This window comes from Myotis myotis, unplaced genomic scaffold (assembly GCF_014108235.1).
Source record: "Myotis myotis isolate mMyoMyo1 unplaced genomic scaffold, mMyoMyo1.p scaffold_m19_p_3, whole genome shotgun sequence".
Classification (NCBI taxonomy): Eukaryota; Metazoa; Chordata; class Mammalia; order Chiroptera; family Vespertilionidae; genus Myotis; species Myotis myotis.
The window spans coordinates 36,063,351-36,091,120 of NW_023416335.1; the positions used below are offsets into that span (position 1 = coordinate 36,063,351).

The 27,770-nt window shown below is 35.3% G+C and overlaps 1 protein-coding gene across 2 annotated transcripts in view; it reads right to left on the reverse strand.

Moving 5' to 3' along the window:
- ITGBL1 (integrin subunit beta like 1) overlaps window positions 1-27,770 on the reverse strand; it is a 203,289-nt gene that overhangs the window by 87,489 nt on the left and 88,030 nt on the right. Inside the window, exons 3-7 of one of the 2 annotated variants that reach the window (XM_036299395.1) lie at window positions 26,539-26,685; window positions 20,793-20,915; window positions 16,987-17,127; window positions 13,122-13,262; window positions 6,549-6,695 (exon numbers count right to left, since the gene is read on the reverse strand). In XM_036299395.1, coding sequence (XP_036155288.1) covers window positions 6,549-6,695; window positions 13,122-13,262; window positions 16,987-17,127; window positions 20,793-20,915; window positions 26,539-26,685 — 699 coding nt within the window. The remainder of the gene's footprint in view (window positions 1-6,548; window positions 6,696-13,121; window positions 13,263-16,986; window positions 17,128-20,792; window positions 20,916-26,538; window positions 26,686-27,770) is intronic. The other variant, XM_036299396.1, reaches the window with a different exon arrangement.

The window sequence follows — 27,770 nt, forward strand, 5'->3', positions numbered from 1 at the left end:
AGGGGCTATCAGGCAGGCAGGCAGGTGAGCAGTTAGGAGCCAGCGATCCCAGATTGCGAGAGGGATGTCCCAGATTGGAGAGGGTGCAGGCCAGGCTGAGGGCTTCCCACCCCCACCCCTACTCCCCTCATGCACAAATTTCATGCACCAGGCCTCTAGTAGAACATATAAAAAACATAACAGAGAGGGAACACTGTAAGTTCAAAAGTGTCCTCAGAGATCCACAGAAAACTCTCGAGATGCACAGGCCTTTAATGTCACAATACAAAAAAGTGCAAACTTTTGCTTTTGACATGATTTAGCAGTTCACTGATATTTCCCCCATTTAGTGAAGCACTAAAAGCAGGACATTCCTTCTGGGTGTGGAAACATAAAGAAATTGATTTTACAGGGTCATTTCTTCTTCTTTGGCTGTGGTCCTTAACGACTGTTTGAAGTACCATAACTTAGTGCATGTCTGTTCCAGAGTCCTCGAGCACTGGCAGATGCAGTGGATTGACCAATCTGCGCACTCAGAATAGAGCTAATCTGAATCCCCTTCACTGTCCCAAAGCACTGCTGAAACCGCACACCAGGTTTCCTTGCCACTCGAAAACTGTGCAGTTCCCATTGCAATGAACTTACAATGACGTTCAATTAGGCTACTGAGAATTTTTTAAATATAATCAAAATCACAATAAGTGGTCCGGTGCTTAATGTGAAATATTTGGAGGTCTAACCTCTTGATAAATGTGTAAGTTCACTATATCACATGGCTAACTGTGGGCACTAGGTTGTACAGCAGATCTCAAGAACTTACTTATCTGATATGGCTCTAACTCTAGACCCATGGAATAGCCACTCCCTTTCCCCTCCCTATCTCCTGGCAGCCACCATCCCACTTTCTGCTTCTATGCGTTTGACTATTTTAGATGCCTCTCATGTTAAGTATTCTTTACACACACACACACACACACACACACACACACACACACACACAAAGAGACACAAGGACATTTTTGCAGATATCTTGATTGTGGTGAAGGCATCATGGATGTATGCATATATCCAAACTCATCAAATTACATACATTAAGTAAGTGCAGGTTTTCTTTGTATATCAATTGTAACTCAATAAAGCTGTAAAAAAAATTTTAATAAAAATAAAAAGCCTTTATCTCCCCCCAAATTAAAAATAAATATATAGAGAGGACTTCAAATTTCTAAGAAGTGCGTATCACTTCCCAATAATAACATCTCTGTATACATAAATAAGAAAAATAATGTTCACTTGTAAAACATCACATACAGTAATTAATACATAGGGTTAAAAAGTATATGCATCATGGAAAACGTCTCTGATAAATAAAAGCAAGACATTTTAAAGCTGTGCTTTGCCAGTAAAAAAAAAAGAAAGATAAATTGAAAAATCTCCAGATGGTATAAATCTGGCACACTATTATTCTTTGAAAGTATGTTCCTAGGTAAGGGAATTGAACCAACTTGCTTAATTCATTAATTAAAACATACTAATTGATAAAAATGAGGACATGTTTTCTATTTTCTAGAAGCTATAATATTAAATAATTAACCTCAATTTATCATTCTTGCTCCATTTCACACCTTCCCTTTGTGTGTTTAAGGACTAAAACATATACAATACCTCTTAGAACAAGTCTAATAAAAAAAAACCAAATGGCACAGAGGATAGGCAACAAAAACACACGGGATTTGAGTACCAAACAAAAAGATGACTTGGGTACAAGGACAAATGATCAAAGAAGGAAAAATACCTCAACACAAGCCTCTAACTAATAATGCCTGCAGATAAATATTACTCTTTTACGATTATAGGAGTCAATAAAATGAGTTTGATAAAAAGTGCATAACACTAAAAGAAAAATAGATTGAGAAGAGCTACTGATTAAACTGTCAGCATTGGAGGGTGAAGAGAACCCTTGATATGCTCCTGGCAGGAGGCTATACTGGCACAATTTTTATAGAGAATATAAATTGTTGGGTGCAGCAATTTTTAATTGAAAAACTTCAATGTATTTTTATTCATTTAGGTGTATGCATTCTACATGTCAGAATTAATACTAAGAATTTGTGCAACTTTTAGGCTATCTGAATATAAAGCACAATATGTATTTATTATTATTATTGTTATTAATTTTAAATCCTCACCTGAGGATATTTTTCCAGAGAGAGTGGGAGGGAGAGGAAAGACAGAGAGAAATATCAATGTGAGAGAAACACATCGATTGGTTGCCTCCTGCATGCACCCTGACCAGGGCTTGGGCTAGGGAGGGGCCTGCAACTGAGGTATGTGCCCTTGATAGAATCAAACCCGGGACCCTTTAATCTGCAGGCTGAGCCAAACTAGCTAGGGCAGTGGTTCTCAACCTTCCTAATGCCGTGGTCCTTTAATACAGTTCCTCATGTTGTGGTGACCCCCAACCATAAAATTATTTTTGTTGCTACTTCATAACTGTAATTTTGCTACTGTTATGAATCATCATGTAAATATCTGATATGCAGGATGTATTTTCATTGTTACAAACTGAACAGAATTAAAGCATAGTGATGAATCACAAAAACAATACGTAATTATATATGTTTTCCGACGGTCTTAGGTGAACCCTGTGAAAGGGTGGTTCGACCTCCAGAGGGGTCATGACCCACAGGTTGAGAAACGCTGAGCTAGGGCATAAAGTATAATATTTAGAATATGAATAAAATGAGACAATTTAGATGTCTAAGAAAAGAAAGTTAGTTCTTTTGTTACAATCATATTATGGAATACCATGCAATTATACCAATGATTTTGCATAAGAATGTTTGTAACAAAGAAATAAATATATTCATTACATATTGTTCAGCAAATTGGTATAATAAAAGAACCAGTAAATCATCTAAAATGACAGCTTTGGAGTCAGAGGGCCTGTAGTAAAAGTTTGTGTTAAAACTTGCATCTCTGGGACTTACTGTGTAAGGTATCAAACTGTTAAAACTTCTAATTTCTTTTTCTGTAAAGAGAAGAATAATTGTTCTTTTTCCTACCTCATTATATTTGGGGATAGCATAAAAGACAATGCGTGCAATGTTCTTAACATTTTACCCATTGAGTAAGTGTGCATAACATGCTGTTGATAGAGTAGCATAAATACATCATTTGTAAAATATGCACATTTATATTTAATTTGATTTAGATATTGATATGATGTGCATATATTATTAACCTCAGTTGTCTTGTAGGGTTTGAAATGAGATTTTTGTTGCATTTGCTTGTTTGTTTGCTTTGGTTTAAATGTGTTCCCTAAATTTTGTACATGGCAGACAGTATGAGTCAGGAGTTCTGCTGCAGTAACAAAGTACCCCAATATCTGAGCTGATTCAAAAAAGATAGGTTTATTTCTTGCTCCTGTTACAGGTCCCTTGGTGGTGTCAGCAGAGGTTTCTGCTAATTATCCTCATTCAGAGACCCAGGCTAACTAGCCACCATCTCAAATACTCCAAATCCCTGGGCCAGAGGAAAACGGAGATGGCAAATCTCTCACTGCCTCTAGCTTCTGCTCCAAAATGAACACATCACGTTGTTCACATTTTTTTAACAAAGCCAGACACAGACTCAGGAAGAGAACCTCAATAATAATAATAAATGTATTTCTAAGTCATGAAGAGTTTAAAACTAATGTGTAACCTATCATTTCAGTTTTTTTAGCAGAACATTGGTATGAAAATAGAGAAAGTTGTACATCATGCCTAACTCCCAGGAGTAGAAATTAAGATGAACAACTGTATATCCATATTGACTACATGAGAGTCAACTAAATTAAATGAAAAGTTATTCCTAGCCAATAAGAAATAGAAATCAAGGAATCAGAGGATAAGTAGATAACGTAAGAGATAATGTAAATTATTCCCCTACCTCGAAGACATAGGAGCACACTCAGTCATCACCAGCAGAAGCAAGTCATCCAATTTAATTTCCAGTGGAAAACGCCTTCACCTCACCTCTGAGGTGGACTCTACTGAGGAACTTCAGTACATTCTTCCAGGATAATTTATTTTTCTTGGCCCCAGCTGGTAAGCTGAAGAGGCTCTCTGGCTTGTGAACCGATGGGCCTTGTAATTGCTTTCCTCAGTCATGTAACCACTGGTGCAATTGTCACTCATATATTACAAAACTAATCCTTCGCAAGTTTCATATTGGCTATTTGCTATGAAACATCCAATGCCAATGAGTTTGCAGATGTAGCTCTATGAAAAAGGAAGCGTCTCTGATCATTGGTCTGAGTACTGGCTCCCATAAATCCTTGGTCTTCACTCTCAATATCCTTATATTATGGTCCCTGAGAAATCACTTCACTCATTAATACCTCAATTTCTCCATGAGGAAACTAGAAAAGCTTATTATTTATTTGTAAAGTATTTCAAAAGGCTTAAGTGAATTATAAGAAATAGAAATTATAACTTAATCCATATATTCAATACCTTTTTAATAACAAACTTTAGATATACTCTACTTCTTCAAATTGTAGCTAAATTTATTAGCTAACCTCTAGAAAGGTAAGAGACAAATATGTGTTTATTAGGGTTTATTAAAAATTTATAGATAAAGCCCATAAGAACCTTCTTGCACTAGCACTATATTAAAAATTTTAGAGACAAATGAAAAATATCTCTGAGAGATATTTTGTATGTTTTTGTTCCCCCCCCCATTATATAAGTTATTTTTAACAATAAATGAATGTATGTATGAGTAAATAAATAAATAACAGTAGTCTGAAAGATACTAACTTTTAATCTTACTTTAAAAGCATGAGAGACTCAAGCACTACAATGGCAATACTGTATTAATGCAGACAGAACACTGGTTTTTGTCTAGGGCTACCAGTGAGAGACGGGGTAAGTCAGAAATGCTTGTGAAATAAAAATATTCCTCTACCCATATCTTTCTTATCTTCCTACTTAACAATCATTGGAAACAAATATCAAAGTATAGGAAAATACCTATGGTACAAATAATCTTGGAGACTTTGGGGGTTTTCTACATGAGGAAAACTATGAGTAATTCTTAAAAGCAGATGATAACAAATAATGGCAAGGATGTGAAGAAACTGGAACGTTAGCATTGCAGGTGGTAATGTAAAATGACTTCCACCTTAAAGACAGTACCTCAAAAAATTAAACCTAGATTACCACATGACCCAGAAATCCCACTATGGGTATAAACCCAAGAGAAATAAAAGCACAATTCACACAAAAACTTATACATGAATGTTTATAGGACATTGCTCACAATGGCTGAAAAGTAGAAACGTTCCAAATGTCCATTAAAAGATAAATGGATAAATAAATGTGGCCTATCCATACAAATGGATATTATTCAGCCATAAAAAGGAATGAAGTTCATGCTACAACATGGATAAAGCTTGAAAACATCCTACGTGAAAAAAAGCCAGAAACCAAAAGGTCACATATTTTATAATCCCATTTATATGAATTACCCAGAGTAGGAAAATCCATAGATTAATGGTGTTTAAGGGTTGAGGGGAGAGGAGAATGGGGCATGACTGGCAAGGGGTACAGAGATTCTTTTTGTGGTGATGAAAAGGTTCTAGAATAATATAATGGTGATAGTTGCATAATTCTGTTAACATACTAAAAGCCACTAAGTTATACACTTTAAAAAAGCAACTTTTATGGAACTTGAATTATATCTCAATAACAAATTTATTTTTCAAAAAGAAAACTGTAACGAAATTAGACATCTGATCTAGCATTCAGGTAAAGGAAGTATTCTTTTTCCTCTCTCACAATAAAATTTACAATTACTTCAATTACCAGTTCCTCTGAAAGCATAGTTTATATTAATGCTTGTTGCCATTTTCAAGTTAGAGGTGAAATTGTATTTCTTATTTTGATAAATCAAAAAGAATGGAACCAGCTTTCCGCTAGATGAATGCCTCCTTCTTCAATTTGTACTGATCTGGTACCAAGAGTGCACCTGAGACCACATGCCTTCTAAGACAACAAAAGCCTATTCAGAACTATCTGTGCATACAATGCTCTTTCAGAAGCCAACACTCTCCCCAATACAATGTTATTGAGTTTCAGAAATGGCAGTGAACTATTAGATGGTCTCATTCAGAAAATTTTGAGCAAATATTCAAACATTTTTTTTTTCTTTTTAATGTATCATTGAACTGAGTCAAAATGAACTGAAATTGAACAAACCTCAAGGTTACAGTGAATTGATAGCGTGTGAGTGTGTCTGGGTGTGTGGGACAGAAAGGGAAAGAGAGATTACATTCTCCAGGTACTTTCATTCATGGAACTTGGATTTGTTTTCATTAAATTTATTGGGGTAACATCGGTTAATAAGATTATATACATTTTCAAGTGTACAATTCTGATACATCATCTGTATGTTTTATTAGTTCTTAAAAGACTCATCGCTCATTCAGGAATCTTAGCTATCTTTTCAATAGGATATATGTGAACTGAATTCATCTGTCGCATAGGATTAGGAGGCGGTGGTAAGGCCTGAGAGCCCTCACTTACCCCTTCCGGAGCAGGGCAGATCGGAGCTCCCTTGGCACTTCTTGATGCTCTCCTCAGCCGACAGTGGGCAGGAACGTGGGTGCTCACACTTCTTCCCATACCAGCCTACTTTGCAGTCACATCTTCCACAGTTACATTGTCCATGACCTTCACGATGAGAGCAGTAAAAAATATATATACGTGTGAAAAATATATTGAAGTCAGAATTCATTTCAACAGGGAATGTTATGAGTCAGGATCTTAGTTGACAATATTAGACCTTAAAGCAAAGGTACATTTTTCTCAAGATCCTAAATAACTAATTTATATTAATTGCTCATAAGGGGTAAAGAAAAGCAACAACTCCAGATATGATTAACAGGCTTATAGGGCTATAAATGTGAATTTATCAAAATCCATATGCATGTGATTGTACTGGCCTGCTGTAGCCTAAATAGAATATTTGATGGATTTGACAATTAATTCATGTGGAGAAAGCATTGGAAATGGAAAATAATTTGTTTGTGAAATGGGGTCTTATCTTTTCAAGTCACCCACACATTATTTTCATTATATTTATTTCTTTAATTAATTAATTAATTATATTTTTATTAATTTCAGAAAGGGAGGGAGAGAAAAAAAGAGATAGAAACATCAATGATGATGTCCCCCCAAAATGTATACACACTTTGAATAATTATTAACATCAATGTTTCTTTCTTTTCAGATTTAATCCATTGGAATTAATACTTATTCAAAGTGTGTATACATTTTTGGGGATACCCTGTATGTATAACATGTGGATAGGATCATTTAGGCCTTCAAATATGAGGATTTTTATTTTAGTAGTTTAATTTATTAGCAATTAGATTTCATTGGTTGTAGATCCTGTGGCTTTTTGCCATTTATCCCAGCTTAAGAAATTCCTACTCTTCTCCTCAACCCTCATGCCATTTCAAACAAAATTTGTGAACAGAGCTGTATTGCAAATGCATAGGTAAATAACAGTTATAAAAACAAAATCTTTAACATTTAAAGTACAATCTATTCTGCCATCTTAAAAGAGCTAATGGCTTTGAAACTCTTGAAGACAAAGCGTTTTCATTTCAAGAACATTTAGATCTGCCATGAGGATACCGGGCAAAGTACAGAACATGCTGTCATTTGTGAAAGATCAGTTAACACTTTAACAAAACAAAAAAACTGAAGAAGAGAGTTAGATTGAAAGGGGGGGAAAGCTTTACTCTTGAGAGTTTAAAATAGCTGTCAAAGTTAGAACAAAATATCCAGCAGGTTTAAGATGCCAGGAAGTCCCTACCAATGGGGATGCCGCCTGCTGCTGCAGTTGTTTGAAATCCTCGGGCAGCAGCCCATGCCCAGTGTGAAGGTCCCAATAACGAGGCACCTAAAATGCAGCAGGAGCCTGTGCTGGGGACACCTGTGACTGCAGGGAGAACAGTCTCAAGTTGTATCGTTTGGACACAGATTTAAGAGCGGTTATTATTATCTATCTGAGGATCGTCCACATGGAAATACTAAAATAATTGTGGCTGAATAAAACAAATTTGTGAGGACAGTCAGAAGTTATTAATAAGGTATTTTTAGAGTTAAAATATGGTCCAATTAATATCAAAATATGTCAGCTTCATTGTGGATGCATTAATTATGGAAAAATGCAGCTGCCCTAGAAAAAATAGCTCTATGTTATGATTGTAGCTTCATTTTTTTAATCCTTTGCTATTTCTGTGCTCTGCTATAAACACTAGAGGAAGATGTAGCCTATGAAATATTGCACTTCTATTTCCTGTACATTTAATGCAGTATCATGGGGCATCTTAAGGATGAATCCTATGAATTTATGCTTCACCTCCAGTCATAAAGGAAACTGCAATTTTTCTTCTGGAGTTCCTAGTCTCTCAATTCTGCTGCAAAAGTTATGCCAGAGAAAGAGAGAGAGAGAAGGAATCATTTTATAAAGATAAAATAAAGAAGATGAGAATGCATGGTTTTGATATACAAAGAAAAGTTTAGGAAAGATAAGATGTATTTAGCATCAAAATCTTTTAGACTATCATAACATACACTATCAGAGTATTTTATACACAAATAGTAGAAAGGGCATAAAAGAAATTAGGATACTTGTGTCCCTGATCTAAATGTGTCACTAGTTCATCTTTTGGGGCCTCATCTCACTGGACTTTATCTTTAAAAGTGAGAGAACTAAAAGATGTGAATTTCACCACTCTGATCAGATATGTAATGTTTCCATGCTAGTTTATCAAGCTTGTAGAGTATGCCTGCAGGAGTTAATTTCATTGCTTCTAACAAATATTCCTTTAAACTCTGCAAGCAAGGGATAACAAAACAGAAATAAAAGATACAGATTGTTATTTATTCCTGATATCAAATATGAGGAGAACTGCTTTCAAAAGATCTGTAAGCATACATTAACACACACACACACACACACACACACACACACACAAACACACACACACACAATGGGAGAACAGCATGGTGTTGGTGCTGGTACATACTGTAAATGGGATCACAGCCAAATCTGTACCATATGGGTGGGGAGATGACAGCAAGACCAGACATCAAGTGTCATCATGGCTATGTTGGGCAGGTAAAACTAAAAAGGCTCTCAAGCCATGATATTAGAGACTGTTGACACCAAAACTAATTTTTTCTTTGCAATTATTGTGCTCCTTTGATGTAAGCTATCTAAACTCAGAAATACAGGACAAATGCAGGTTCATTCACTCCAGACAAACACTCTTCTGCTATAGTGGACATTCCTTTCTTTTAAAATGGTCATGAATTGGAATCTGATGTTGACAAGTAGTTTCTTACAAAGTAATATGAAGACAATCAATAGAGAAAAGTTTGGGGAAATAAATTAGATCTAATCAGTACTTGTTATTTTAAAAAATCCTTCAATATATTGATTTTCCTTCAAGACAATGCAACCTGAACATACTTAATAATTTCCTTCAGTTTCTTTCCTTAGTGCTTTGGTAATCCACAATGATAAAATTTCCCACATAATATAGGTTCTATCAAATGATTCCATTTTCCAAGCTACTGTATACCAGGACTAATCTTATATTTTCATTATTTTGATAGGCACCCCAAACTGAAAGATGGAGTTTAAGGTCACACTGCAACATAATTTTTCAATCATGGAAATTTGAGAAAGAGACCAGGGTGGTAAGCAATCATCAGGAATAGAAACGTATTTCAGAATCAGAAAGTAAATTCAAAGGAGCAGCTCATAGAACTGAAGTAGCAGTTGGTATACTTTAGGATTACTGGTCATGTCCTGGCCATTTTAGTAGCACCCAAGTTTTGTCAATAATATCATCTTTGAGGTGTTTGTGTGTATGCGTGTGTGATGTTTGTGTACGACTAAATACATACTAACACATGCACCATGTGAATGGTGAACAATATACAGCAATAAAAGAAAAAATAAATAAAGCAAGTTTATTTGAAAGCAGGGATTATGTTTTAAAATATTTGTACTTTCATACCTATGATGGAGTAGGCACAAAATATCTACGTTTAAGTGTATTACTGAGAAGAGCCAACCTAAACTAATCCATCAGGAGATTTCTTTTGGATTTAAATAAGACCAACACTCTCTGCATGGCAAGAATATAAACTAAAAATAAAGCTGCATTTCATCTGAACCATTTTATACTCCAGCCTTGTATAAATCACTAGAGAATATTGACATAGTTGGGTTACTTTTGTCTCATAAAACTAAGCTATTAACAAACTCAGTAATCAGCTGCATGGCATCCTTCCTATGGTGTGACTTAGGCAATTAGAAAAAATTGTAAAGACTAATAATTCACTAAGCCTTATATATAAAATTACAGATTTAGTAAGAATAAAGAAATACTGCTGAGATTGGTGCCTGCCCAAGATCATAATTATGTTCAGAGAAGTTTAGTTTTATAAGAATTTTGAGCACCAAGAGGATAGCTCTTCCTTATCAAAATAAATTGAAGAATTTTATTTTCATCACTTGGAGATTAAATTACATGAGTATTTGGGCCATATGTGTTTTTAAATGACACTTAAAGGCAGTGAAAACTTTTTCAAGTTACTTAATTTCGTTGAACCTGTTTCCTCTTCTGTTAAAATATAATCATGTCTCCCTCTCTGAGTTAGTATGAGCCTAAAATGGAATGAGATATGTGAAAGAACTTGGTAAGTATCTATAAGAGTAGGATCTCTGTCAATGTTTCTTCTTTCCTAAATGCCTCAACTTAACTGTGAGAGGCAGGCTATGGAGAACTGGACACATTCAGTTCACTCAAATAATGACAAAATCACAATTACAAATTTCACGTCTCATTGTCTTATTTCTTATTGTTCAAACTGCAGCCTATTACCTTAACACTTTTGCCCATTCCTACCTGTTTATACCCACAGCATGGAAACCACATATAAACGGTTAATCATTCTCTTCTAGCTGCCTTCCATGAGAAACCTCAATTGCTTAACATTCTTGTCTGAAATCTCATAGGATATGGAAGAATGAAAAATGAGAGGAAAATAAAAATGGGATAGAAGGAAAAAGGGAGGGATTACATGAAGTGCAAAGTTTCAGATTCCAAGTAGTCCTCCTTAATAGCTTTTATCTGCCCAACATATAATAGTAATTCTAAGCTTAAGTAACATGCAACAGGAATTGTGAACTTATAAAAGGATAGAGATATCAACTGAAATGCCAATATCCATCTTCACCTCATGGTCCTAGTCCCTCACAATTGAGATAGACCAATTCACAAGAGCCTGAATTATCACTATAATATATTTATTTTGAAATTTTCTGCCCCACTCCCAAATCAAGATCATGAATTTAACAAGGAAGAGCACACCCTATGGGGAGGGAGGAAGTTTATCAGAAATCCACACACATTTTTTCATACATAAAAAACCTGACTATCTCCTTTATTTTCTTATTTTAAATTGTGTGAATTCATATTTTATCTCACAATCTTAAAATGACATTCTTAAATGATGTTCATTGAGTCTCAGTAAAGTTTTCATTACCAACTCTGTGCTTATCACTAAATTCTCACATTCAGTTCTCATCCTTTAGACCCACATATTTAATAAGCTAAAAAAATATAAATGTTAGGTTGCCATTTGTCCTTTATGATTGATATATTTGACAATTTCCTTCTATATTCCCCATCTCAGTAACATTTACCCACACAACCAGACCCATGACTACAGCCCTCCACTGCATAAAACCATCACAAACTCCCCCTTGTCTTTACAATAGAGTCAAGCCCTGCATTATGCTGGTGTGATAATAAAGAACATTCATATTAATGAATAATAGAAAAATCTGAAAAGAGCATCATCCCCTCAAGAGAACAGGATTCTTGAAATATTTAGGAAATCCTCCTGAACATGAGGGCTAATCAGAAGAGAAAACATTCCATAGTGGGAAGTTTAAGCAGCAGGCCAGAGGTCTTTGCAGTTGTAAAATCACACTTAGATAGGGCAGCTCTTTTATCTCCCTCTGCTTTGAATAGACCAGTGGTGTTTCCTATCCATGTACACCACCAAGAAGTCAAGCTTAAAGAGATGTCTATGTATATGTCTCTGCCTTTTGGATTATCAAACCTAACTGGGCTGAACACCCATAATCCATTTTTGCTAAATGACACTTTTGCAGACAGATCCTTTTTTCCCATTGAACCCTTAAAAATTCTGGCAGGTCATATATTTATCCCTTTTCATTTAGATGTCAAGCTCCATAAAGTCAAGAATCATGTTTAGCCCTAACCGGTTTGGCTTAGTGGATAGAGCGTCGGCCTGTGGACTGAAGGGTCCCAGGTTCGATTCCGGTCAAGGGCATGTACCTCGGTTGCGGGCACATCCCTAGTGAGGGGTGTGCAGGAGGCAGCTGATTGATGTTTCTCTCTCATCGATGTTTCTAACTCACTATCTTTCTCCCTTCCTCTCTGTTAAAAAATCAATAAAGTATAATTTTTATAAAAAGAATCATGTTTAGCTCCTTCATTGCTGGGCCCAGAAGCCCAGATGCAGTCCAGACCCTGGCAAATACTATTTCCTCAATAAATATTTATGAAACAATTTTTTGAATCCACTAATGATATTCAATTTAAACTAATTTGCAGAATAATTTTGGTATGTAAATTATATTGAAGAATTAATGCATTAAAATATCCATGAGAGATGTATTATCCTAAGTTTTGCAATATATGAATATAGCTTGTCATCATGGTACCTATTCTGTTAATTGTCATAAGGTCTGCCAGTTTTGAATTCTCTGAGTTAAGCAATGGATATCTAGAGCTAATGGCTTTCCCTGGTGGGAAATTAGACTAATTTTAAGGGAGTGATGCATTTTCCTCTTCAGTCTTTGCTCAAAGTGTGAATTATCTTAAAGGTTTCCAAGTGACTAATAGGAGTGCTGTGGATATCCAATGTTTCAGACTGCACATTCAGTTCCTTTATAGTTTCTGTGAGAATCAGAATTAATCTTCAAATAGGAAAATGAATATTTTTAAAATTTTAAATAGGAATTTAGAGAGCACTTACCTGAACAGAAGTCATCAGAATATCTGTCGTAGACAGCTCTACAATCCCTTTCATCACACTCACAGGTATCTCCGTGAATATCTCCCCAGTCTCCAGTTGGGTCAACATCGTGGCAAGAACATTCACCGCACACACAAGTCCCTACATGGAAAAATGCTTTTATGTGAGTCTAGTGAGAAAAATTCATGAAAGCAAAAGGCTTATACATTACTTTTTTAAAAATCTGTGACTTATTTTGTATTTGAAAAATACATGTATTCAGAAAAAAATTATTCTACAAAGAAAAAGTCCATCTAAAGTTGATAGCAGAGATTTTTTAATAAACAAAAGTTGTTATCTCTGTCAATATTTATATGGGATTGTGGAATATGTCATTAGCTCTGTGTTGGTTCGTCTCAAAGATAATACCCCCAAAATTAAAACAGCACAAGATAAAATCCTTGTCCTCAAGAAGCTTCCAATATACTTGACAAAAAGAAAGCTAATGAAAGAAAAATAAGCAAACAATAAATGTCTGAGTACTAGCATTTTTTAAACTAAGACATAAATACTGTGAGAAATACTGTAAGAGTTTGGGGGAGAAGAAATCAATGTGGGCTAAAGTAATTAGGGCAGATGGTCTGGATATGTAGGGGGATGGGGAAATATTCTAGGATCGATTGGAAGTAGAACAAATCAAGAAAAGTCAAGAAAGCAAGAATAAGCAAAGAAGGGCAGGGATGGGTGTGGGGATCCTAAGGAGTCCCAGGAGCAGAAGGTGCATGTAAGGAAACCCAATGATAAGTTTTGCTAGCTAGGATGAGCTCAAGTTATAGAGTATGTTGGATTAGATAGAGAAATATAACTGTGGTCACATGTAGATTTCCAAAGGGGAAGTGCCCAGTTATAGATCATATTTACTTTGTGTGAGTTATCAATAATCATCTTTAGAGCCACGAGCTAATCATCATTTGAGGGAAAGATAAAGTTAAATTTCTTTCTCACCTCTCACATCAGAGTACATTCTAATCTAGTTAGATTGAAGATTTAAAAATATAAACTAAAATCATAAAATAAATCTTTTTTATTCAAAATCCCAAAAGAAAATTACTATAAAGAAAAATAGAAATAGATCTATATAAAAATGTAAAAATTTGGTTGCAAACAAAACACCAAAAACAAACAGTTGGAATAAATAGTCATATGTGGGCAAAAGACAAAGAACTACTTTCACAAACTTAAACAATTCTTAGAAATCAATATGTAAAGGACAAATATGCCTAAAGTGAAATAGACAAAGGCAAAAAGAACACCAATCAGAAACTTTGTAGAGATGTAATGAGGATAGATAAACATACAATTGTTTACCACTCAACCTATGATTACTAACGGGTGGGGGTGGGGAATCTGTAAAACAATAGTGAGTTAGAATTATTTTGGATATCAGATTGGCAGAGGTGAAGAGATGGCTAAGATCAAAGATTGGTGAGGTATGAAGACAAAATAGTACAACTCTGGATGTACTTTTTTTTCACAATATGTACTCTGAAAATGTGGGAATTTTAGTATAAAAATCTACTTCTAATAATATATCCACAGGAAAGGAAAAGTACACAAAAGTATATGTTCAGGAATATTAAATATGATGGCATTTATGTTATTGAAAAACAACTAGTGACATAAATATCAATCAAAAAGGGATTAGTACAATGTGTAGCTTGGATTACTAAGCAGCCATTAAAGGTAAAAATTAGGTTTTTGCTCTGTGAGCATGGAAAAATACCCAAAATATATGATTATATGAAAAAAACAACAACAAATTATAGCCCAGCTGATGTGGTTCAGTGGTTAAGTGCCAACCCATGAACCAGAAGGACAGGGCTCAATTCTTAGTGCACATGCCTGGGTTGCATGCTCAGATCCCCAGTAAGGGATGTGAAGAAGGCAATAGATTAATAATTCTCTCTCATCATTGATGTTTCTCTCCCTCTCCTTTCCTCTCTCTGAAGTCAATAAAAATATATTTTTAAAAATTAGTATGTATAGCATGCTTTAATTTTTGTATTAAATTAGAAGAAAATACATGTCAGGGAGCACACAAATGATGAATTTAAAAAAAAATTAATAAAACAGACCAAAATATTATGCACCAAAATGTAAAAGGAGGTTATATCTGTATGTTAAGATTATGGCTAATTTTCTTCTTTACTATCTGCATTTTTAAAGATGAATATGCATTGCTTTTGCAATAAGTTACAGGATGTGGGGGGATGGGTATGTGTTAAATTGGGTCCACTGAGAAATTGTGATTAAACAAAAGTGGGCAATAAAGAACATTTATTCTATCACCGATGAGCTGTGTTCACAACATTGGAGTTTTGGTCCTTAAAGATGGGCTAAAAAGGAAGATGAGGCAGACATGTGCAGGATTAATGTCTCTCTCCTACCGGGGAAGCAATGATAAGGAGAGTTCTAGGGTAGACATAAGTAGTAGCTCTGGGAAAAGGAACTCATTGTGGTGCCTGCCCTGGCTTGCCTTCACACACTCCTGAATCTCACCTGCTACCAGCCTCATTTAGACATGCTGCTTCCTGTTCTGCCTCTGCCCCATCTCCAAATCAGAAAACTTTCAGCACCAGAAGAGAGGGAAGGCAGGAGGTGAGATGGAGAGGTGGCAAGTGACATGTGTTTGTGAATGATGTCTGCCTCACAGCCCACATATCCCTGCAGAATGAGGACCTGATTCACAGTCCAATCAGCTTCACTTTTCTCCTCTCTCTCTTCAAAACCTAAATGGTTATTTCCCACTGTAACACAGTTCAAGCTTCTTACACTGACATTCTTACAGTGACTATGGACCCTACTGCATAAAAGAACTGAAGCAGAAACGGGTCCTTATATATGAAAGGAAAACATAGCGTGAATTAGTATGATATACAGTCATATCTATTCTATATAAATTGAAGATAGAAGTCTTTTAAAGGATTTTTGTTACAAGTTCAGGTCTTTTCCTTTCTTTTCTCTATGTTCAGATATGTGGCACATTTTACTGTTCTATGTCAGTTTTTAAAAGGATAAAATTGGTGTGTGTTAAGGTTTTCCCTGGAAGTATTATCTCTGAAAATGCATCATTTACTTATAGAAATGAAAAAATATTTTTCCAGTTTCTAGATTTTTATAGAAGGAAATATGACCACTTATTCATTTCATCAGGCAGGCAAAGAACACCTACAGCATGACTCTCTTTATCCATCAGTCCAGCTGACGAATTTACAGTTTATATCAACAGTTAATTTAAATGATAATTTGTCAATAGTAATATATTTTTTAAATGTATGCCTAAGGCCAGTCTAAATTTCATATGGCTTTTGATACCATTTCCAAATATATTATGTTCAATATGACATTTCTATTATTGTATATAAAAGTTAAATGACTCTACGTCAATTCTGTATTTCAACCAAGACTTCAATTGAGTCATCAAGAGGAGATTTTATATTTTTAATGTTCTCTGGATAATTAGATGTTCATGCTGTAGATGGTTCTGTTAGTCAAGAGACATTTAACAGAAGTATCTACAAGAATTGCCTTTTAGCTGCACTATGCTATTTCTGGACGGCCGCCAAAGAAATTACAGTTCCTATGTTAACTATTTGTTCAGTGAAGCTTAATGAATGACAGTAGCTTTCTAATTTTTCTGTTTTCTACTCAATAAAAGACAAAAAAGAGAAAATTGTTGGTATAATAAATGTTGATTTTCATCAAAGTCAATGACTATCAAAGATGACTTCCTCCCACACAGAAGGAAATGCAGAGAAAAGGAGTGTTAACAATTAAGAGCTCTGTTTGCCTCCCAAATCCATAGTAATGTGTATGAATGACACACCTCTGTTACTGCAGATTTTGCCATCTGGTGATGTGCATCTTCGCTTGCTCTCCCAGGGGGTGATATCACACTGGAATTCGCATTTATCTCCATGCCAACCAGCATCACAGTAACAGTTTCCACAGTAACACTTTCCATGGCCTTTACCCAAAATGAATTTTATACAGTGAGGAAAAAAGCAACTTTAAAAGCAAAATTAACTTTCTACCTCTTTGTGGTCACTGTTGCTTTCTGAAATAATATATCTGTTTCACACTTATTGCTTAAAATAATCAAGTAGTTTCTCCCCAAAACATTATAGTTATGCCTATACTTACATAATCACACGCACCGAGCAAGTCAGTGTCCTCTAGCTTGTCCTAGCCAGGCAGCTGATTAAAATGAATGCATTTTAAAGAAATGATAGGAAAGACTGTGAAAGTCTATTACATTCAAATCTCAAATGTATGCACCAAACTCAAATGCATTTAAGTACTTACTCTAAGGGCACTTCTTGAATCGGTCATTAAAATATTTTATTTATGAAATCAACTACTGAGAAACCAATGGTGTGTATTTACTTGGATGCATATTATTAATGACTGAACCATTGCTTAAACCAGAGGAAATGTTTCATCTTTCCATTCAACTGTATCCCACAAGCTGTTGTGTTCCACCACATGGAAAAAGGTTTTCAGCTAAATCAATGTTTAGAACTCATTTAGATCAATGAAATATCCTAGACCTTGGATCTCACAGTCAAATTCCCACCATAACTGTGAAGGGGACACAAATGGTAGGTAAAGGCACCCCATCATTTTGTGTCCGGATATCACCACACCCTTTCAAACGGTTACCCTACTTGTTTGTACTTACAACCAATGAATCTGTAATGAATCATCATGCCATCACTTCCTGCATCCGTATCTATCAGTCCTTCTACAAATTCCCAAAGATGGCAATTCTTTTATATCACAAGCCTCGGAAATTTGAGGGCTACCCCAGAGAATAGCAAGACAACCCTGTACTAAAAGCTTTTCCTATGAGTCAGCATTTTAACATCCTTCTTATGTCTTCCCTTTTTGTAGTTATGCCTTCCAAACATGAATGTGTGTTTCTTGTTCTTGTAAATATGATAAAAACCAGGGTCACACTGTGTTTTAGTCTAATTTTTTCTGTAATATAGGAATTTATGTTTTATCAGAGTCTATGGCTAAAGTCTTTGAACTTCCCTCTTTTTCCTCCCACAGCCATAATTCCAGAGCATCCATAGGAAACTGATTGTGAAGCTATTTTTCTTTCTAAACACTATGGCAACCTGGCCAATGGCAAGAGTCTCAGTAGGGTTTCTTGTGCAACTCTTGTCCTTCAGATGAGACTTCTTTCAAGCGGACACACAACAGAGAGACAAAGAGGAAGAACAAGAGGTGAAGAGAAACTGCTCTAATGAGATACAGAGGAAGAGACCCATGCATACAATTCCATGTTTTCTGTCTGAATAAGCAGTAACTGAGAAACCCATAAAAAAACACACACCTCTTCTTAGTCTAATATGATAATTTCCACAACAGATTTAATTTTAATTTATTCACACAAGTAAATATAAAGGCTATTAAATTATACATTTATATTTATAATTACATATTATAATTATATGTATGTATTATACATTTTGTTTATGAACTTAAAAATATCTCTGCATATACACACACACACACACACAATATTACATTAAAATGCTATATCACAAGCCTCAGAAACTTGAGGGCTACCCTGGAAAATAGCAAGACAACAGTGTACTGAAAGCTTTTCCTATGAGCCAGTTCTTTAAAAAAACTTGATTAACTTCTTAAACCAGAATTTATTTTTTCTGTAATTTCAGGAAATTTATGTAAGCTGCTACATATGTAAGGATTACTTTGACATTAACGAATGATCATAAATCTACATTCTTCCCACCAAAATCTTTGTATATTTATAAAATTTAGTATTCAATTTCAGTTTTACTAAAAACAATCATTGAGGCAGAGGTGAAAAAGAAAAGAAAAATCATGTAAAGCTACACCTTTCTGCATGTATAGCAATGTAAGCAGATATCCTCATAACTCAAATGAAAATATTGTAACAAGACATCTGAATAATTGAGATAAAATAAAAGCTTCAGGGCGATACACATTCTGGACAATAAAGATCATTCTTTGATTTGTATAAACTGTTGGAGCAAGAAAATCTCATTTTGCATTGCTTCACTGATGGGCTGTAGAGTCACCTCTCAACAGATTGGCTCCCTGTGAATGACAGGTGGAAAGACCCACAAGCCCAGTCAATGTCACCCCCAGAGGGTTTACCAGAAAGCTGGGGTCTGTGGTCAGAGACTTTGCACCATGAAATTGCTTAAGCCTCAAACAAATGGAACTCTAAGTGAAAGGTCGAGAGTTAACAATCTCCTGTTGTGTTGTTTCAAGTTAAATGTTTACATTTACAAAGGCAAATAGACTTTGCTTCGGTGGTCTGCATCAGAACACCTTGGCCCCAAGCATGTTCCATTCCTCTTTTTTTGATTTGTAATAATTGTAACTGAAACAGCAGGAAGACAAATACATCATATTTGTGGGTGTATTTATCTAATTGTTCTAATTATTTTGGACTGAGCCCTTTAGCAGAATTCTCTGAGCAGTATCTAGCTGAGGTCACTGGCTTGAAAAAAAGAAGACTTTTGCATTTGTTTGCTTTATCCTGGTGGATTGCCCAGCAATGAAGCCAGAGAGAAAGAACCAAGCAGACCTAAATAAGAATATCTGGATGACCACGGGAATCGAAGCACTAATTTGTTTTAGTAAACAAAGGGACAGTTTGTCTTATGTTATTGAGCCTTTCTCAATGGCCTTTGGTTCCCCTGATCCTTCCAAGGGAATACTCTTCTGAAATCACCCATTCTGCAAACAGGATAGGATTCCATGAACTGGAATCTTGTCAGAGATAAATGAAATAAGCAATTGCTTATTAGTAGAAAGATGATCTCACACTAAAACAAATTATCAATTGCAGAGAAGGGTTTACCTAAACTAAAGGGATTTTCATTGCTCTCTACTTTCCTCTCTTGTGTCGGTCATGATTGCAAATTGAAACTTTAGGAACAGGCTTGCAGTTAGGTAAACAGAAGAGAGGGACACTATGGGTGGCGAGGAGTGTATCATCTCATGGAACGCCACATCCTGGGCACTGATGCAGTTCTCATTGGTGAGGGGTCAAGAGTACAGTCTTTGGCATTACCTCATGTTGTACCAGTGACTGGCACTAGCAAGTATGCAATCACTAGTACAACAGACAAAATGATTTGAGTAATGGTGGTACATAGAAAAGATCATGAAAAATGTTATCTGTATGTGTGTGTTGGGGGGTAAGTAAATACTAAGCTAATAAACCTATTGGCCTCATGTCTCCAATAGGACCTGACATCATTTAACGGTTAATGACGTAGAAAGAGAATGAAAATAAAATATGCAATTGAAAGATTGGGAGAAAAGAGACAATAAAAGCAGATAAGATGAGCAGAAAAGATGAAGTCCAACCACTTCAGAACTATGTAGTTGGCCTGCTTGACGTAAGATCTGACTCTCCTCCAGCAATAATCTGATTTTGCATTTAAAAAGTACACGTTACTTTGAATGCCTTAGTATAACTTCCCTTATATAAAATGTTTTCCAAATAATGTAAGTTCAGATAAAATTCATAAAGCTGGTACAGAAATTTATAGAGAGATAAAAGCACAATGAAACAAGTGAAAAATCAAGTACTTTATTAATTTCTGCAGTTAATATACATACCTCCACATATTTCTTCTGTTTCATCATCTATGCATTCTCTATCATCACACTCACAAAATTTTCCATAAACAAGTCCATTTCCATCTGAATTATCACACTTACATCTGCCACAGTGACATGTACCTAAACCATTAAAACCAAGCAAAAATTATTTGTCAAATGCATATAAATTATACTTAATGAATTTTAACCTCTTTCAAAAAGAGAAAATTCAAATCAATTTACTATTGAAATTGTGTACTTTTTTGGGTATGATGAGATAGATAACAAGACATTCTTTCTTAAGATTATTGTAGCACAGAACTTATTTTTTCTAGCACAGCCATTATGATTGACCTCTAATAGTTTCATGAATTTAAATTTGACCTCCTCAGTGCAAAGCTGCTTATTCATGTCCTTCCAATCAATGTGTGAATGAATACCTTCTGATTTACCTGGGTCTGAAATGAACTAAAGCAGAAAATTCTAAGCTTTGTGAGGAAAGTAACCTTACTTATCTGCCTCACCAGTATTTACTCAATGCTTGATACAATATTTGAGCATACTATTTATGTAATAAACATTTGTGGAATTCATTATTAAATGCATAAATGAAAAATGTAGATGCCCCTAATAATTTCCTATCCACAGTGTCAAACTGATATACATATTCTAATGACAGGGGAGCAGAATGGGCTTTCTTAGGCAGAGAAACCTAGGAGCTCATCAGAACCACAAGGCAGCTCAGGGTGATAGAGACGCTGGAGTTATCTGGTCTACCATATACCACATATTCAGCCAAGTTTGAGGATTTCACTTCAACTCCTGAGAGTGATTTCACTGACAGTAAAACAGCATTTAAATGATACCGAGAGATAGAATTTTCATTTAAGGAACTTTCTTTTGAATATTTATTTTTCAATTTTTAATTGATCATCACAACATTAAAGATAAATTGAGACTTTCCCACTCACCAGACACCACCTTAGACTCTAGAATATAACAGATCAACTCAATCAAATCCTTTTCTCAGATTTTTTATATGAGCAGAACTCAATGTGACAAAGTAAATGGAGAAGTGCAAAGTGTTGCAAAAGCACATAGCAAGGGGATTTAACTGACACCTGAAAGTCAAAGATAGGGTCCCTGGAGAAGTAGCTCTTATTAAGCTGAAAACTAAAAACCAAACAAAAAAAAATAAAAGAAATGAGAGATAGTGAAGAACAATAATGTGAAAAGTGGCATAAAAAGAATTAGGCAACTAAAGGTGCAATTTATGGAAGTCTTATAGATCATGTTAAAAATTTTGAACTGTAATCCAAGAGTAATGAGAAGCCATAAATATATTTATAATAGAGTCATGTGGTAATTTATGAATTTTTATCAGATTACTGTAGTTGTCATACAAAGAATAAGCTGAAATGAGGGGAAAAGTAGATACGAGGAAAGAATTATTGCATAGAAGGTAGAAGCTGACCGAGGTGATGGCAAGGACTTTAGAAAGAAACAAATGCACCTTTTGTAGAAGAACAGACAAAACTTGGTGACTGATTGGGCTTGACTTGGTGAAGAATAGGGAGGAACCAGAGATGATATTGATAAATGATTTGAGCCACTCGATACCGGAGATTCTATATGTGACCTACTTGAAAATCTTGGATTTAGGTAGACGTGTAGCCAAATCCAGGTTTTAATCCCCACTAGCTATATTTTTATTGATTTTTAGAGAGAGAGGAATAGAGAGGGAGAGAGAGAAAAACATGTATGTGAGAGTGAAATATTAACCCACTGCCTCTTGCACATCCTCTACTGGGGATCAAGCCTACAACCCAGGCATGTGCCCTAAGAATCAGTCCCAGCAACCTTTTGGTGCACGGCACAATGCCAGACCAAGTAAGTCGCACTAGCCAGGGCTAGCTACACCTTTCTGAGGTTATTATTTTAATCTTTAATTCAAATTCCTTATCTACAAATGATATCTACCTCACAGAGCTGCGGTGAGGACCAAGTGATATCATCCAATCATCTTTCTAAAAACACTACTGTGTCTAGTATATAGTAGTCTTTCAGAAAACTTTGGGTTTTTCCTCTTCTCCCATTAAGATACCTAGTATATTTCTTCAGGTACACTTTATATTTATGCACCCCTGTTTTCATACCCTCTGCATGATTCTGTTACTCTAGTCACTTGAAATTTGTTATTAGCTATAACACTTATTTTTATCTTATAGTCACATATAAATGCGTGATTTTGCAGAATTTGAGCTTGTTATTTTTCTTCCTTGAGAATGCATGTATGAATTTTACTTTTCTTAAACTTCGTTTTTTGTGTGCTTTTTTCTGAAAATGATTTTAACTTATAAAAGTTGGTTTCAAATCTAGTGCTCTAATTCATGGTCCTGCCTCATTTCAATTTTTTCTTTAATTATTAACCTTATTTTTCATTGTCACATTTATGCTGTCCCTCAACCATCCACATATGTATTCATTAAATTTTCTTGTTGCCTATTATATTATTGGAAAACTATAGGAGATAATAAGAGGAAAACTATAGAAGATAATGAGATGAATAAAATTATAAGAGATAATAAGATGAATAAAATTAAAACTAAGTAAATCATAGACCAGGCAGAAAGAGCTAGATGATTAATCATTTATACAGGGGTTAGCAAAAGTAGGCTTACAGTTGTAATACAAAAAATAATAAGATAATAAATAGTAATACAAGAATAAACTCTGTGTTTCACATACAACTGTAAACTTGCTTTTAGCTAATCTTTGTGTATGTATATATGTATGTATTTATAATATTTTTTATATATATAAAACTAGATGATACAAAGGCATTTGCAATAGATTTGTGACAAATGCTTTATAGAAACTATAAACTTAAATCCTAGTCTGGTTCTGTGAAGGAGGAAAGGCACAATAAAAGAGTAAGTTCTAGAGTTGGCACTTGACCATGGATAGAATTTCAACAAGTGGAAATGAAGAAAAGATGTGATATTGAGGAAAGATCTTGAGCTAAGGATTACGAGTGGAGAATTAAAGGACAGTGAAGCATCTGACCTGAGTTTGGAGAAAAGGGTAGGTTGAAGCCAGATAGTAGAGGATCAAGACTACTGGTGAAAAATTTTAGAATTTATCTGTTGGAATTCCTGGAGGCTTCGTGGTTTTGGAGAGAGAGGTATAACATAGGAGTGTATGCAGTAGTTATTTTCAGGGAAGATGGGAAGAAATGGTCTCTTCCTCTGAATTCTACAACTTCTCACTGACATCTCCCACAGGCAGGCTCACTCCCTTCCACACATTGGAACCATTCCTGGCTGATATAGGAAGTTTACAACAGCTCAAAGACTTCCTGTCTCACCTACCAAGGAGAAATCACAATTGAGGCTCCAAGATATGGCATATGGAAGACCTGGCAAAAGTGCCAGACTCCTGTGTTCATGCTATGTCATACTGCTTCTCTCTCTTGGTTGCCAGTTAACTCAGGTTCTAGGACTGGTCTTCTGTTATGCCAGATTATTTTAGCACAGACACATCCTTCTGACTAATGCTGCTGTCTCTCTAGGATAGCTTCCCAGTCTTTTTTTTTTTAAATATATTTTATTGATTTTTACAGAGAGGAAGGGAGAGGAATAGAGAGTTAGAAACATCGATGAGAGAGAAACATCGATCAGCTGCCTCCTGCACACTCCCCACTGGGGATGTGCCCGCAACCAAGGTACATGCCCTTGACCGGAATCGAACCTGGGACCCTTGAGTCCGCAGACCGATGCTCTATCCACTGACCCAAACCGGTTAGGGCAGCTTCCCAGTCTTGAACATTGGCCTATACCCTTGTGCAATGGCATCACACTTTACTTCACCCTGCAGACTGTGCTTGCCTTTCTGGGCCCCTACAGAGTCAGAAGATTCTGGAACTCCATTAGTCCCCAGCTCCATCTCAGCCTGCCCTTCAGTCTTATGCCCCACTCCATTTACCTCTTTTCCTCTTCTGCTCCAAGCTACTTCCAGAAAACCACATTGTAATATGAAGTGGAAAGAAAGATTAGTAGAAAGAACTCATACATGAATGCAATTTGAGGGGAGTGGTCCTGAACTAGGCTGGTCAAAATAGGACTGACTATACGCTATAAAGAATGAACATTGTTGGGTCAATTGAAAAAACTGGAATATGAATGGCAGATTGCATCAAAGCTTTGTATTAATGTTAAAAAATATAGGGCTATAGATATCTGAGAAATGTGTTTTGTACCTTACTAAATGTTTTTATCTATTAAAAGAATTCTGTAAAATTTCTCCTTAAAGATAACTAAATGTAGTGCATCACATGTTTAGATTTCTTATGTTGAAACATCTTTGGATTCCTAAGCTAAAATCTACCTGTTGAATATATTATTAAAAAGAAGGAGAAAAAAAAACCAACAACAACACAAAACCCAATACCTTGAATTTAACTTGAAAACAAAATAAATAAATCCAAAAAATAAAGAACAAAGAAACAAACAAAATTCAAGTATTATTACTTAAGAAGGTTTGGAAAGCATAAAGTTTTCACAACAAAAGAAGCTGTGTGGGGGTGTGAGGGGCGAGCGTGTGGGTGCACACACATTGGGAGGGGTGGGTGTTATGAACTGGAAGTAGAGAAATCTGATTGAGAGAAAAGAAAAGACTGAAAGAAGCAAGAATATCAGTCAACAGAGAAAGTGGCCTGGCTGCTGAGACCATTAGTCATGGCCCCTGATTGGTCCATTCACATCTTGCATTGGACGTGGCTCTGATTCCCAGGAGCAAGAGCAGAAAGCCTCACTGCACTTAGGCTGCACAAGAGCAATTCGTTGCAAATCAAAAACTGGAAAGGTCTTATCTCTGATTGCAGGACTCTACCAACAAAGTGAGCTTCCGGAGGGAAGATAGTCATGCCTGTCCTCAAGTCCTTGCTTATAACAGGAAGAGCAAAGGCTCAGACGGCTGGATCTACATACAAATTACACAAGAGCTTTAAAAATCACCTATAGTCCAGACCATACCCTGAGACAACTGAATCACAGCCTCTAGTTTAGGACACCAACATTCTCAAGTCCAGTCAGGTTGCGAAAAGCTGACTTTGAGGCTCCATGTGACCAAATGTTAAGAGAATGTAATTCTAGCAATACTGGCTGAAAACATTGGAATTGAAACTGTATGAAACTGTAGTTGTTTTATTTTTTAAATAGGGTTTTGGTAATTAATTTTAACAGCTTTTCTTTAAATTTCTAAAAATATATTTTAAATGATTTCTGTGAGAGGTAAAAATATTTTGATCAAACAAAAAAGCTTGCTGTCACTGTATTCTTTAATGAGTTTCACATAGTGCATCAGAAACTTCTATTTAATTAAAAAGGTTTGGTTTTATTTGATGGCTGACAAATCTGGATCTGTAACAGAAAATAATTAAGTCAGTTTATATAAATAATTTTTCAAAGATTTATTTTAGCATTCAAAATCAGGGCCGACAATGTACATCAAATGTCATCGGGGTGTTGTTTCCAGTGAATTTCCTACTTGAAGGAGGCATTTGGAACAGCTGGAGAATATCAAACTTGCCAGTCTCAGCAAGGTGACATTTTTTTCTATTGATTTATCTGAATTTCATTTCTAAAAAATATACTCAGAAGCAGTTTCATTCAGAGGTTCAACACTCCAAAATGCATAAGTACTTCCATTAAAAACCCAAATTTGATTATTTCACTTAAGAATCTTCATAGAATCAAATTCTTACCTGCATTAGAGCAGATGATATCTTGAGAATTCTTGCACATTTGGTTACTTTTTTTCTTTGTCAGATCACAATTAGTTGGGTACTGGCAAGCGTCCCCAGACCATCCTTTGTCACATTTGCACTTTCCACAGTCACACTTACCATGGCCTGAGGATTTAACGACATCCAGTTAGACTCAAATTGTTTTCCAAAAAACAAAAAATACACATTATTATAACTAAAAGAGTTAAGGGTAATGTTGGTTCAAGATTGAGCAATAATAAATTCAAACATATATATTACATTGACTAAAGGGTAATGATATTATTATATACAGTATAATGGAGTATGTAAAATTTATTTAAATAACCAACTTTGAGAAATCATGCTAAAACATTAATTTATAGAGACATTAGGATAGATAATAAATCTGAAGTGTAATAAACATAAAAAAAATTAGATAGAAAAAAACCTCAGTACCTCCACATTGCAGAGACAAAAGCCCAGTAAAAATTATTTTCATGTAAGTACACTTTATAGCACATAAAACTACAAATTCTGAGTAAGGAATCTTACACTCAACCAAACTTTGGCCTTTTATTTATTTGAATCTAACATGTAATAAAATTGTATAGATATATAAATACCACCTTGGGTAAGATTGACATGAAAGTTAAGTATATAGCTTGTTTCTCAATGAGGAAATTTGGTTCAAGAATCAAAAGAATAAGACCCACATTAATCTATTGCCACACAAGTTTCTCAACCTTTCATGCTCTCAAATCTACATTTTGCTGTTTTTATTGCTGGGATCATTAACTTTATTAAATCTGCTTAATGAAGCCTAGTAATGTTTTCATTGGCTACATATAAATTAGACTGAAGTGCAAAATATGTATAACCCTTGGCCCTTGGCTCTAAGAATTTACAAATTCGATGTTGAGACTGACATATGAAGAGAACTGATGTCAGACTTTCTGTTAAGTTTGAGCAATACAGTTTATGACCTATAGAAATAAAAAGGAAGAGACTTTCTGGACTTCCTTGACCTTTAAATAAGCATTGAAAGGTGAGGAGAGTTTGAATGGGTTGCAGGGATAGTATTCTTCTTTATTTTATTTTATTTTTTTTATTGATTAAGGTATTACATATGTGTCCTTATCCCCCATTGCCCCCCCCAACCCCCCACTCATGCCCTCACCCTTCTGGTGTCTGTGTCCATTGGTTAGGCTTATATGCACATGTACAAGTCT